The sequence below is a fragment of the Saccoglossus kowalevskii genome, chromosome 20 (genome assembly GCF_978046115.1).
Source record: "Saccoglossus kowalevskii chromosome 20, keSacKowa6.1, whole genome shotgun sequence".
NCBI lineage: Eukaryota > Metazoa > Hemichordata > Enteropneusta > Harrimaniidae > Saccoglossus > Saccoglossus kowalevskii.
The window spans coordinates 5,111,829-5,128,791 of record NC_140660.1 but is presented as its reverse complement, the minus strand read 5'-3'; the positions used below and the strand labels follow the sequence as shown (position 1 = coordinate 5,128,791).

General features: G+C 31.5%; 1 protein-coding gene across 1 annotated transcript in view; it reads left to right on the top strand.

Annotated features, from left to right (window-relative positions):
- Positions 1 to 16,963, top strand: part of LOC144347881 (uncharacterized) — a 41,605-nt gene that overhangs the window by 1,283 nt on the left and 23,359 nt on the right. The window contains exons 2-5 of the mRNA XM_085494715.1: positions 11,557 to 11,838; positions 12,326 to 12,505; positions 16,140 to 16,217; positions 16,749 to 16,802. Of these exons, the coding sequence (XP_085350841.1) occupies positions 11,557 to 11,838; positions 12,326 to 12,505; positions 16,140 to 16,217; positions 16,749 to 16,802 (594 nt within the window). The remainder of the gene's footprint in view (positions 1 to 11,556; positions 11,839 to 12,325; positions 12,506 to 16,139; positions 16,218 to 16,748; positions 16,803 to 16,963) is intronic.

Sequence of the window (16,963 nt, the reverse complement as noted above, 5' to 3'; positions counted from 1 at the left end):
CGGTGTGGTATAAAACGGGTGTTTATGCATTTTAAAAGTGGATTGAATCAGTGGCATATCACTGTTATTCCCACACGTGGACGTTGATGCTATATAACTGGCGCCTACGTGTTGGGGTCATACATACACTATGGCATCCCAGTACATTCCATCTCATTTGTATACCATTATTTAATCCTATTGTACATACACTATGGCATCCCAGTACATTCCATCTCATTTGTATACCATTATTTAATACTATTGTACAGACACTATGGCATCCCAATACATTCCATCTCATTTGTATACCATTATTTAATCCTATTGTACATACACTATGGCATCCCAGTACATTCCATCTCATTTGTATACCATTATTTAATACTATTGTACATACACTATGACATCCCAATACATTCCATCTCATTTGTATACCATTATTTAATACTATTGTACATACACTATGACATCCCAATACATTCCATCTCATTTGTATACCATTATTTAATACTATTGTACATACACTATGACATCCCAATACATTCTATCTCATTTGTATACCACTATTTAATACTATTGTACAGACACTATGGCATCCCAATACATTCCACCTCATTTGTATACCATTATTTAATACTATTGTACATACACTATGGCATCCCAGTACATTCCACCTCTTTTGTATACCATTATTTAATACTATTGTACATACACTATGGCATCCCAATACATTCCATTTCATTTGTATACCATTATTCAATACTATTGAACATACACTATGGCATCCCAATACATTCCATCTCATTTGTATACCATTATTTAATACTATTGTATATACACTATGGCATCCCAATACATTCCATCTCATTTGTATACCATTATTTAATACTATTGTACATACACTATGACATCCCAATACATTCCATCTCATTTGTATACCATTATTTAATACTATTGTACATACACTATGACATCCCAATACATTCCATCTCATTTGTATACCATTATTTAATACTATTGTATATACACTATGACATCTCAATACATTCCATCTCATTTGTATACCATTATTTAATACTATTGTACATACACTATGACATCCCAATACATTCCATCTCATTTGTATACCACTATTTAATACTATTGTACATACACTATGGCATCCCAATACATTCCATCTCATTTGTAGACCATTATTTAATACTATTGTACATACACTATGACATCCCAATACATTCCATCTCATTTGTATACCATTATTTAATACTATTGTACATACACTATGGCATCCCAATACATTCCATCTCATTTGTAGACCATTATTTAATACTATTGTACATACACTATGACATCCCAATACATTCCATCTCATTTGTATACCATTATTTAATACTATTGTACATACACTATGACATCCCAATACATTCCATCTCATTTGTATACCATTATTTAATACTATTGTATATACACTATGGCATCTCAATACATTCCATCTCATTTGTATACCATTATTTAATACTATTGTACATACACTATGACATCCCAATACATTCTATCTCATTTGTATACCATTATTTAATACTATTGTACATACACTATGGCATCCCAGTACATTCCATCTCATTTGTATACCATTATTTAATCCTATTGTACATACACTATGGCATCCCAGTACATTCCATCTCATTTGTATACCATTATTTAATACTATTGTACATACTCTATGGCATCCCAATACATTCCATCTCATTTGTATACCATTATTCAATCCTATTGTACACACACTATGGCATCCCAATACATTCCATCTCATTTGTATACCATTATTTAATACTATTGTACATACATGTGTACTCTATGGCATCCCAATACATTCCATCTCATTTGTATACCATTATTTAATACTATTGTACATACACTATGACATCCCAATACATTCTATCTCATTTGTATACCATTATTCAATCCTATTGTACACACACTATGGCATCCCAATACATTCCATCTCATTTGTATACCATTATTTAATACTATTGTACATACATGTGTACTCTATGGCATCCCAATACATTCCATCTCATTTGTATACCATTATTTAATACTATTGTACATACACTATGACATCCCAATACATTCTATCTCATTTGTATACCATTATTCAATCCTATTGTACACACACTATGGCATCCCAATACATTCCATCTCATTTGTATACCATTATTTAATACTATTGTACATACACTATGACATCCCAATACATTCCATCTCATTTGTATACCATTATTTAATACTATTGTACATACACTATGACATCCCAATACATTCTATCTCATTTGTATACCACTATTTAATACTATTGTACAGACACTATGGCATCCCAATACATTCCACCTCATTTGTATACCATTATTTAATACTATTGTACATACACTATGGCATCCCAGTACATTCCACCTCTTTTGTATACCATTATTTAATACTATTGTACATACACTATGGCATCCCAATACATTCCATTTCATTTGTATACCATTATTCAATACTATTGAACATACACTATGGCATCCCAATACATTCCATCTCATTTGTATACCATTATTTAATACTATTGTATATACACTATGGCATCCCAATACATTCCATCTCATTTGTATACCATTATTTAATACTATTGTACATACACTATGACATCCCAATACATTCCATCTCATTTGTATACCATTATTTAATACTATTGTATATACACTATGACATCTCAATACATTCCATCTCATTTGTATACCATTATTTAATACTATTGTACATACACTATGACATCCCAATACATTCCATCTCATTTGTATACCATTATTTAATACTATTGTACATACACTATGACATCCCAATACATTCCATCTCATTTGTATACCATTATTTAATACTATTGTACATACACTATGACATCCCAATACATTCCATCTCATTTGTATACCATTATTTAATACTATTGTATATACACTATGGCATCTCAATACATTCCATCTCATTTGTATACCATTATTTAATACTATTGTACATACACTATGACATCCCAATACATTCTATCTCATTTGTATACCATTATTTAATACTATTGTACATACACTATGGCATCCCAGTACATTCCATCTCATTTGTATACCATTATTTAATCCTATTGTACATACACTATGGCATCCCAGTACATTCCATCTCATTTGTATACCATTATTTAATACTATTGTACATACTCTATGGCATCCCAATACATTCCATCTCATTTGTATACCATTATTCAATCCTATTGTACACACACTATGGCATCCCAATACATTCCATCTCATTTGTATACCATTATTTAATACTATTGTACATACATGTGTACTCTATGGCATCCCAATACATTCCATCTCATTTGTATACCATTATTTAATACTATTGTACATACACTATGACATCTCAATACATTCCATCTCATTTGTATACCATTATTTAATCCTATTGTACATACACTATGACATCCCAATACATTCCATCTCATTTGTATACCATTATTTAATCCTATTGTACATACACTATGACATCCCAATACATTCTATCTCATTTGTATACCACTATTTAATACTATTGTACATACACTATGACATCCCAATACATTCTATCTCATTTGTATACCACTATTTAATACTATTGTACATATACTATGGCATCCCAATACATTCCACCTCATTTGTATACCATTATTTAATACTATTGTACATACACTATGGCATCCCAGTACATTCCATCTCATTTGTATACCACTATTTAATACTATTGTACATGCACTATGACATCCCAGTACATTCCATCTCATTTGTATACCACTATTTAATACTATTGTACATACACTATGGCATCCCAGTACATTCCATCTCATTTGTATACCACTATTTAATACTATTGTACAGACACTATGGCATCCCAATACATTCCACCTCATTTGTATACCATTATTTAATCCTATTGTATATACACCATGGCATCCCAATACATTCCATCTCATTTGTATACCATTATTCAATACTATTGTACAAACACTATGACATCTCAATACATTCCATCTCATTTGTATACCATTATTTAATACTATTGTACATACACTATGACATCCCAATACATTCCATCTCATTTGTATACCATTATTTAATACTATTGTACAGACACTATGGCATCCCAATATATTCCATCTCATTTGTATACCATTATTTAATCCTATTGTACATACACTATGGCATCCCAGTACATTCCATCTCATTTGTATACCATTATTCAATACTATTGTACATACTCTATGGCATCCCAATACATTCCATCTCATTTGTATACCATTATTCAATCCTATTGTACACACACTATGGCATCCCAATACATTCCATCTCATTTGTATACCATTATTTAATACTATTGTACAGACACTATGGCATCCCAATACATTCCATCTCATTTGTATACCATTATTTAATCCTATTGTACATACACTATGGCATCCCAGTACATTCCATCTCATTTGTATACCATTATTTAATACTATTGTACATACTCTATGGCATCCCAATACATTCCATCTCATTTGTATACCATTATTCAATCCTATTGTACACACACTATGGCATCCCAATACATTCCATCTCATTTGTATACCATTATTTAATACTATTGTACATACATGTGTACTCTATGGCATCCCAATACATTCCATCTCATTTGTATACCATTATTTAATCCTATTGTACATACACTATGGCATCCCAGTACATTCCATCTCATTTGTATACCATTATTCAATCCTATTGTACACACACTATGGCATCCCAATACATTCCATCTCATTTGTATACCATTATTTAATACTATTGTACATACACTATGGCATCTCAATACATTCCATCTCATTTGTATACCATTATTTAATACTATTGTACATACTCTATGGCATCCCAATACATTCCATCTCATTTGTATACCATTATTCAATCCTATTGTACACACACTATGGCATCCCAATACATTCCATCTCATTTGTATACCATTATTTAATACTATTGTACATACATGTGTACTCTATGGCATCCCAATACATTCCATCTCATTTGTATACCATTATTTAATCCTATTGTACATACACTATGGCATCCCAGTACATTCCATCTCATTTGTATACCATTATTTAATCCTATTGTACATACACTATGGCATCCCAGTACATTCCATCTCATTTGTATATCATTATTTAATCCTATTGTACATACACTATGGCATCCCAGTACATTCCATCTCATTTGTATACCATTATTTAATTTTATTGTACATACTCTATGGCATCCCAATACATTCCATCTCATTTGTATACCATTATTTAATACTATTGTATATACACTATGGCATCCCAATACATTCCATCTCATTTGTATACCATTATTTAATACTATTGTATATACTCTATGGCATCCCAGTACATTCCATCTCATTTGCATACCATTATTTAATACTATTGTACATACTCTATGGCATCCCAGAACATTCCATCTCATTTGTATACCATTATTTAATACTATTGTACATACTCTATGGCATCCCAGTACATTCCATCTCATTTGTATACCATTATTAAATACTATTGTATATACTCTATGGCATCCTAGTACATTCCATCTCATTTGTATACCATTATTTAATACTATTGTATATACTCAATGGCATCCCAGTACATTCCATCTCATTTGTATACCATTATTTAATACTATTGTACATACTCTATGGCATCCCAGTACATTCCATCTCATTTGTAGACCATTATTTAATATTATTGTACATACACTATGGCATCCCCGTACATTCCACCTCATTTGTATACCATTATTTAATACTATTGTACATACACTATGACATCCCAATACATTCCATCTCATTTGTATACCATTATTTAATACTATTGTACATACACTATGGCATCCCAATACATTCTATCTCATTTGTATACCACTATTTAATACTATTGTACATACACTATGGCATCCCAATACATTCCATCTCATTTGTATACCATTATTTAATACTATTGTACATACACTATGGCATCCCAATACATTCCATCTCATTTGTATACCATTATTTAATACTATTGTATATACACTACGGCATCCCAATACATTCCATCACGTTTGTATACCTTTATTTAATACTATTGTATATACACTATGGCATCCCAATACATTCCATCTCATTTGTATACCATTATTTAATACTATTGTACATACTCTATGGCATCCCAATACATTCCATCTCATTTGTATACCATTATTTAATACTATTGTACATACACTATGGCATCCCAATACATTCCATCTCATTTGTATACCTTTATTTAATACTATTGTACATACACTATGACATCCCAATACATTCCATCACGTTTGTATACCTTTATTTAATACTATTGTATATACACTATGGCATCCCAATACATTCCATCTCATTTGTATACCATTATTTAATACTATTGTACATACTCTATGGCATCCCAATACATTCCATCTCATTTGTATACCATTATTTAATACTATTGTACATACACTATGGCATCCCAATACATTCCATCTCATTTGTATACCATTATTTAATACTATTGTACATACACTATGGCATCCCAATACATTCCATCTCATTTGTATACCATTATTTAATACTATTGTACACACACTATGACATCCCAATACATTCCATCTCATTTGTATACCATTATTTAATCCTATTGTACATACACTATGGCATCCCAATACATTCCATCTCATTTGTATACCATTATTTAATACTATTGTACATACACTATGACATCCCAATACATTCCATCTCATTTGTATACCATTATTTAATACTATTGTACATACTCTATGGCATCCCAATACATTCCATCTCATTTGTATACCATTATTTAATACTATTGTACATACACTATGGCATCCCAATACATTCCATCTCATTTGTATACCATTATTTAATACTATTGTACATACACTATGGCATCCCAATACATTCCATCTCATTTGTATACCATTATTTAATACTATTGTACACACACTATGACATCCCAATACATTCCATCTCATTTGTATACCATTATTTAATCCTATTGTACATACACTATGGCATCCCAATACATTCCATCTCATTTGTATACCATTATTTAATACTATTGTACATACACTATGACATCCCAATACATTCCATCTCATTTGTATACCATTATTTAATACTATTGTACACACACTATGACATCCCAATACATTCCATCTCATTTGTATACCATTATTTAATCCTATTGTACATACACTATGGCATCCCAATACATTCCATCTCATTTGTATACCATTATTTAATACTATTGTACATATACTATGGCATCCCAATACATTCCACCTCATTTGTATACCATTATTTAATACTATTGTATATACACTATGGCATCCCAATACATTCCATCTCATTTGTATACCATTATTTAATACTATTGTATATACACTACGGCATCCCAATACATTCCATCACGTTTGTATACCTTTATTTAATACTATTGTACATACACTATGACATCCCAATACATTCCACCTCATTTGTATACCATTATTTAATAGTATTGTACATATACTATGGCATCCCAATACATCCCATCTCATTTGTATACCATTATTTAATACTATTGTATATACACTATGGCATCCCAATACATTCCACCTCATTTGTATACCATTATTCAATCCTATTGTACACACACTATGACATCCCAATACATTCCACCTCATTTGTATACCATTATTTTAATCCTATTGTATATACACTATGACATCCCAATACATTCCATCTCATTTGTATATCATTATTTAATATTATTGTATATACACTATGGCATCCTAATACATTCCATCTCATTTGTATACCATTATTTAATACTATTGTATATACACTATGGCATCCCAATACATTCCATCTCATTTGTATACCATTATTTAATACTATTGTACATACACTATGGCATCCCAATACATTCCATCTCATTTGTATACCATTATTTAATACTATTGTATATACACTATGACATCCCAATACATTCCACCTCATTTGTATACCATTATTTAATACTATTGTATATACACTATGGCATCCCAATACATACCATCTCATTTGTATACCATTATTTAATACTATTGTATATACACTATGGCATCCCAATACATTCCATCTCATTTGTATACCATTATTTAATACTATTGTACATACACTATGACATCCCAATACATTCCATCTCATTTGTATACCATTATTTAATACTATTGTATATACACTATGACATCCCAATACATTCCATCTCATTTGTATACCATTATTTAATACTATTGTATATACACTATGGCATCCCAATACATTCCATCTCATTTGTATACCATTATTTAATACTATTGTATATACACTATGACATCCCACTACATTCCACCTCTTTTGTATACCATTATTTAATACTATTGAACATACACTATGACATCCCAATACAGTCCATCTCATTTGTATACCATTATTTAATACTATTGAACATACACTATGACATCCCAATACATTCCACCTCTTTTGTATACCATTATTTAATACTATTGTACATACTCTATGACATCCCAATACATTCCATCTCATTTGTATACCATCATTTAATACTATTGTACATACACTATGGCATCCCAATACATTCCATCTCATTTGTATACCATTATTTAATACTATTGTATATACACTATGACATCCCAATACATTCCACCTCTTTTGTATACCATTATTTAATACTATTGTACATACTCTATGACATCCCAATACATTCCATCTCATTTGTATACCATTATTTAATACTATTGAACATACACTATGGCATCCCAATACATTCCATCTCATTTGTATACCATTATTTAATACTATTGTATATACACTATGGCATCCCAGTACATTCCATCTCATTTGTATACCATTATTTAATACTATTGTACATACACTATGGCATCCCAATACATTCCATCTCATTTGTATACCATTATTTAATCATATTGTGCATACTCTATGACATCCCAGTACATTCCATCTCATTTGTATACCATTATTTAATACTATTGTACATACACTATGGCATCCCAATACATTCCATCTCATTTGTATACCATTATTTAATATTATTGTACATACTCTATGACATCCCAATACATTCCATCTCATTTGTATACCATTATTTAATACTATTGAACATACACTATGGCATCCCAATACATTCCATCTCATTTGTATACCATTATTTAATACTATTGTACATACACTATGACATCCCAATACATTCCATCTCATTTGTATACCATCCTTTATTCCCATTGTACATACACTATGGCATCCCAGTACATTCCATCTCATTTGTATACCATTATTTAATACTATTGTACATACTCTATGGCATCCCAATACATTCCATCTCATTTGTATACCATTATTCAATCCTATTGTACACACACTATGGCATCCCAATACATTCCATCTCATTTGTATACCATTATTTAATACTATTGTACATACATGTGTACTCTATGGCATCCCAATACATTCCATCTCATTTGTATACCATTATTTAATACTATTGTACATACACTATGACATCCCAATACATTCCATCTCATTTGTATACCATTATTTAATATTATTGTACATACTCTATGACATCCCAATACATTCCATCTCATTTGTATACCATTATTTAATACTATTGTACATACACTATGGCATCCCAATACATTCCATCTCATTTGTATACCATTATTTAATACTATTGTACATACACTATGACATCCCAATACATTCCATCTCATTTGTATACCATTATTTAATATTATTGTACATACTCTATGACATCCCAATACATTCCATCTCATTTGTATACCATTATTTAATACTATTGTACACACACTATGGCATCCCAATACATTCCATCTCATTTGTATACCATTATTTAATACTATTGTACATACATGTGTACTCTATGGCATCCCAATACATTCCATCTCATTTGTATACCATTATTTAATACTATTGTACATACACTATGACATCCCAATACATTCCATCTCATTTGTATACCATTATTTAATATTATTGTACATACTCTATGACATCCCAATACATTCCATCTCATTTGTATACCATTATTTAATCCTATTGTACATACACTATGGCATCCCAGTACATTCCATCTCATTTGTATACCATTATTTAATATTATTGTACATACTCTATGACATCCCAATACATTCCACCTCATTTGTATACCATTATTTAATACTATTGAACATACACTATGGCATCCCAATACATTCCATCTCATTTGTATACCATTATTTAATACTATTGTACATACTCTATGACATCCCAATACATTCCATCTCATTTGTATACCATTATTTAATACTATTGTACATACACTATGGCATCCCAATACATTCCATCTCATTTGTATACCATTATTTAATACTATTGTACATACACTATGACATCCCAATACATTCCATCTCATTTGTATACCATTATTTAATACTATTGTACATACACTATGACATCCCAATACATTCCATCTCATTTGTATACCATTATTTAATATTATTGTACATACTCTATGACATCCCAATACATTCCATCTCATTTGTATACCATTATTTAATACTATTGTACACACACTATGGCATCCCAATACATTCCATCTCATTTGTATACCATTATTTAATACTATTGTACATACATGTGTACTCTATGGCATCCCAATACATTCCATCTCATTTGTATACCATTATTTAATACTATTGTACATACACTATGACATCCCAATACATTCCATCTCATTTGTATACCATTATTTAATATTATTGTACATACTCTATGACATCCCAATACATTCCATCTCATTTGTATACCATTATTTAATCCTATTGTACATACACTATGGCATCCCAGTACATTCCATCTCATTTGTATACCATTATTTAATATTATTGTACATACACTATGACATCCCTATACATTCCACCTCATTTGTATACCATTATTTAATACTATTGAACATACACTATGGCATCCCAATACATTCCATCTCATTTGTATACCATTATTTAATATTATTGTACATACTCTATGACATCCCAATACATTCCACCTCATTTGTATACCATTATTTAATACTATTGTACATACACTATGGCATCCCAATACATTCCATCTCATTTGTATACCATTATTTAATACTATTGAACATACACTATGGCATCCCAATACATTCCATCTCATTTGTATACCATTATTTAATACTATTGAACATACACTATGGCATCCCAATACATTCCATCTCATTTGTATACCATTATTTAATACTATTGTATATACACTATGGCATCCCAATACATTCCATCTCTTTTGTATACCATTATTTAATCATATCCATAAATTTAAAAGCATGCTACTTATTTTTAGAACCTAAGGGTACCCTGAATGTGACTGTCATCAATGCAAAATCATGTAATCTTAAATGGGACCTCCCGTGTGATGATGAAAATACAATAATCGGATATATTATTGAGCAACGTGATAGTACAAAGACAGAATGGACCACAGTCAGTGATAAGATTCCACCTGATGTTACGTCATATAATGTTGATAATCTTAAACTATCTACTGAATACTACTTCAGAGTTTGTGCAGAGTATGCATTTGGTAGAAGTGAATATCTGGAATCCATGGGAATAACAATCACATGTAAGTATAAATATACTTCAGCATAATTTGGTCTAAGAGATTGAAGAACTCCTTCTCTGGCGGCTAGAGATTTTTAACATAAAGCTTGTTTATGTTATAATATTATTTAATTTTATAGTATGTGCTTGTCTAAATTAACTAACATTAGGCATTCCTCTAAAATAACAGAATATAGAGCTGACAATTATGAATTTTTAATTAAGTTTGAATAAGTTTGATAATGATAAACTTGCCATGCTGTAATGATTTAATTGAATTCATGAATACCATATCTTCATTTTTGCTTGTATTATAATAATTTAATTATGTTGTCCTGCTAGAATTCATAGCATCAAGCCATGGTTAACACAGAAGCCCTTCATGTACTAATATTCTTATTCATAAATATCATGCTTCACTGCAAGCTATTGTTGTGTGCTATGTCAGGCAAATAGTTGAACATAAATTCACATCCTCATAACATACATTTCTGTTTCTACTGTATAAGTTGATCCATCAAGTGGAATGAAAATAATGTATCGAGGGCGTGCTATGGTGTTAGGAGCAAGTGGTGCTGGAAAAACTTCCACAGTGAAAAGTGTATTTGGTGAACCATTTGAAGAGGAGCTTGATAGCACAGATGGAATTAAAATATATAGATTTGATTCTGATTGGTGTAAAAATGAAGGTAAAACTGCAATAAATCTGCTCTGATATATTTAAGTGTTCTGTCATTGAAGAAGATAGATTATGACTAAACAGGGAAAATTGTGTACCGATAGTTGGGAAGTACAGTATACATTCCTGGGATGGGTTTTCCATGTACACAATTATGCACTAATATTGGTAACTGAAAATAAATATAGCAGCAGTCAGAGAAAAAAAAAACCAATGATTTAGTCAGTGTGATTATAATCAACCAATGAAAAGCATAAGTGTGTTTGTCTGTGTCTGTGTGTGTATGTGTTCAACTAATATCACTAATACCTTGCACAGTCTTTATTAATTTTTTTATTGAAATCCATGAAATTATTTGAAATTTAATCAGCAAACTTTTCACCTTTTTCATCTAACATTCAAAAAATTCTCATTTTTTTAGCTCTGGTGTCATCTTAGATGACAGAGCAGAGCTGTTCATAAAAGTGATTGCTCATTGTTTAATTGAGACAAAGTATGTCTTATTACTTCCAGTCAGTTGGCCTTTGTATTCGAAATAGTGCATGGCATCTCCAGGAATTCTCGGTAATATCAGTAGTATATTTTAGAGTAGTTTCCCTCCATTTTTCCACATTGAAGCACAACACTTTTCAAAGGAGATGTACGAGTGCCTGGGGAAACAGGCTAATAGTGTAAGTTATTGGAATGATCGGGTAAAAAACAAGTGGCCTATAGCTAGAAGCAACCCATCTAGTTTATGGCGTCACTTTGATTACACCACTTTTCAATCTATCCACGTTAAGGGTCCCAAGTAGCCATTGCTCAATTTAAATGCCTTGCAAGAACCAATGACATTTTTTAAATATTTTTAGCTCCGCTGTCGACTTTGTCGAGCGGAGCTTATCATATGAATGATTGTCCGTCGTCGTCGTCGTCGTCCGTGTCAATGTTTTACTTTTTCGACTTCTTCTTGAAAACTACAAGCCTAAATGCTTTGATACTTGGTGTATATGTACCTTGGGTAGACCTCTCTTAGGTTTGTTCATTTCATGTTGATATCTTTAATTCTCTAATTTTGGTGAATATTTTTGTCATTTTTGGTAAAAACTGATATTTTCGACTTCCTGTTAAAAACCGCAAGTGCAATTGCTTTGATATTACATCTATAGGTACTACATGTAGACCTTTCTCAGATTTGTTCATTTTGTAATGATATCTTTAATTCTTTAATTTTGGTGAATATTTTTTGTCATTTTTGGTAAAAACTGATATTTTCGACTTCTTGTTAAAAACCGCAAGTCCAATTGCTTTGATACTACATATATAGGTACTACATGTGGACCTCTCTCAGATTTGTTCGTTTCGTGATGATATCTTCAATTCTCTAATTTTGGTGAATATTTTTGTAATTTTTGGTAAAAACTGATATTTTCGACTTCTTTTTAAAAACCGCAAGTGCAATTGCTTTGATATTACATATATAGGTACTACATGTGGACCTCTCTCAGATTTGTTCATTTTGTAATGATATCTTTAATTCTCTAATTTTGGTGAATATTTTTGTCATTTTTGGTAAAAACTGATATTTTCGACTTCTTGTTAAAAACTGCAAGTGCAATTGCTTTGATATTACATATATAGGTACTACATGTGGACCTCTCTCAGATTTGTTCATTTTGTAATGATATCTTTAATTCTCTAATTTTGGTGAATATTTTTGTCATTTTTGGTAAAAACTGATATTTTCGACTTCTTGTTAAAAACCGCAAGTGCAAATGCTTTGATATTACATATATAGGTACTACATGTGGACCTCTCTCAGATTTGTTCATTTTGTAATGATATCTTTAATTCTCTAATTTTGGTGAATATTTTTGTCATTTTTTGGTGAAAAGTGATATTTTCGACTTCTTGTTGAAAACTGTAAGTCCGATTGCTTTGATATTACATATATAGGTACTACATGTGGACCTCTCTCAGATTTGTTCGTTTTGTGATGATATCTTCAATTCTCTAATTAATTTATTTTGGTGAATATTTTTGTAATTTTTGGTAAAAAGTGATATTTTCGACTTCTTGTTAAAAACTGTTAGTCTGATTGCTTTGATACTATTCATATTGTTCATTTTCTAATGATGTCTTCAGTTCTTTAATTGAAATGTGCATTGCTAACAGCGGAGCTATCTCAGCCGATAGGCTGCTTGTTTTTCTTCTCAGGTGCTTCACCTGGGTCGAAGGTGAGACCAACATGTGGTCTTTTGTTTACTACTTAGCGGCTGTGTACCTGTGGGTTTATTCTGTGTGTTAATGGATGTTCTAATCTTGGTGTTTTTTTCAGTGATTTCTCTAGGTGCAATCCAAATACAGTCTTGTTTACCTGAGATTTGCAAGAGTTTGAGCTGGCCAACATGTTAGTTTTTTTAAGTGGTTGATTACTGGCATGTTGATTTCCCATTTTTGAGCCATGTTTTCAACTTTGTTCATCATTTTCATATAGCAATCTTGTTATATGTTAACATTGTCGTCTATGGAGTTTTTCAATTAGTGGTATGAGCCTTGCACAACAGTAGCCAGTAGCAAGTCTGTGTGCGTATAAGTTTGTCACCATCTGGCCTGCAGTATGTGATAACCTGCAGTGCTGTCAGAATAGAATCCTTGGAGGCAATGAGAAATAAATGTGATGCATGACTTTCAGTGCCCGGATGCCAGCACATGGTCGAACACAGCATTCATCACAAATGCATAGTTAGTTATACCTGGAGCTCTAATATCATGCATCTTGGCTATAAATTCTCTTTGTGAGGCTTCTACATTTGAGTTTGAAGTGTCAGTCAAAATGTACACTGTTGGAATTCTTACCACCACATGATTATAGTGATGGATCACCCAACTAGCGCTACCCTTCAGCTGACCTGGGAGGTCTAGGTACCAGGCTCTTGGAGTATCTGTGCATGAGTGGGAGCTGAGTGTCTAGCTGTTTTGATCTGGTGCACTGCATTGCACATCATTGTTAGCACCAGTGGTGCTGCACAGAGGCCAAATGGAAATACATAAAACTGGTATACCATTCCTTCTATCACAAACCTCAACTGAATAAATTGGTTTGTGTTTCTGAGACCATGGCTGCCATAAAATTGTGTGTTTAAATGTACTGCCTGAAAGCCCATAAACACCATCAGGTCCACTGACGGGGTTCAAGGCAAATCTACTATTAAAATAAAAAAACTTTATTGCAGTAGTTCCATCAGATATGGCTAAAACTATTCCAGTAGCACAGGTGTACATTAGCTTACATACCGTATTTGTTCTATTAGTAGTGCATGGTAATTTACAATCTATGATGAAAATAAGAATAATTGTAATGTAACAGTATGCAACAAATGCTAATTTGGGTTCATAGCTTCTATTGGAAATTCATGTCATATTCAATAAATGGCCAAATTTGTATAAGATCTGTTGTATAGAAAATCTGTTTTTAATTCACATATGTAAAAAATAACTCTTTTTATATTGTATTTCATTATTGAAAACATGTTAGTCATTTGTACAAATAATTAAGATTTCATTTACCAATGTTGCACTTGATAATACTTTTATGAACATTTTGTTAAAGTTATTATCATTTCTCATATGTCTTGTTATTAATGAACTCTTTTAATCTGCAGGTGACTCAACTGAGGCAATTAAATCAGCTCATATAGATGCTATTGCAAGTACAATAAAGTTGAAACAACAACCACAAAGTAAGTTCACTTTGGTCATGTTCTGTCTTCTCATGCCCTCCGCTTTGGAAAAGGACTCCATCCTGCCCCCCATTACAGGGTTTGCCGGCCATCTGCATGGCCACCTCCCCACATTTCGGTCATGGCAGTGTGTCCTTGACCCCAACCTTGACAGTGACCTGATCGAAGGGGCCCCTTGCTCAATTTTATTTTAGGTACTTATTGTTTATATTCACAAGCCTTATTTTGTCTTGTTTTCAATTTTGTAGTTGTATAGTAGATTGATTTTACAGAGTGGTATTTGTATTTATTATTTGTTTTTTCATTTAATTCATCTCAATAAATTGCTTGTTTTTTATCTCTTATCTTGGTTGTGATGTGCATTTACAAATGTTTGTTAACAGGATATGTCTAAATAATATAGCCATATCTTTCTAATAAAAAATGGGTTGATATATATGTATATGTTATGTATATGTTGAACAGGTAGTAATTGGCACTTGATTAGATAACGTCTGTTATATAATTTTTGTTATTAATTTTAATTTACAGAAGCAGAACATACATATCCTAATGTAAGCAGTGAGAGGCCTGGCAGTGCAAAATGTAAGTGCGAAAAGGGAACTTAATGATTTCAATGTATGCAATAAGCACATACTGGGAAAATTTGAGCCTAGCCTGGCTCAGTGGATGTATATATACATGTCTCTATCAGATTTTGCTAAAAATTGACACAAATGTACTTTGGTATTAGTACAATGTATAAT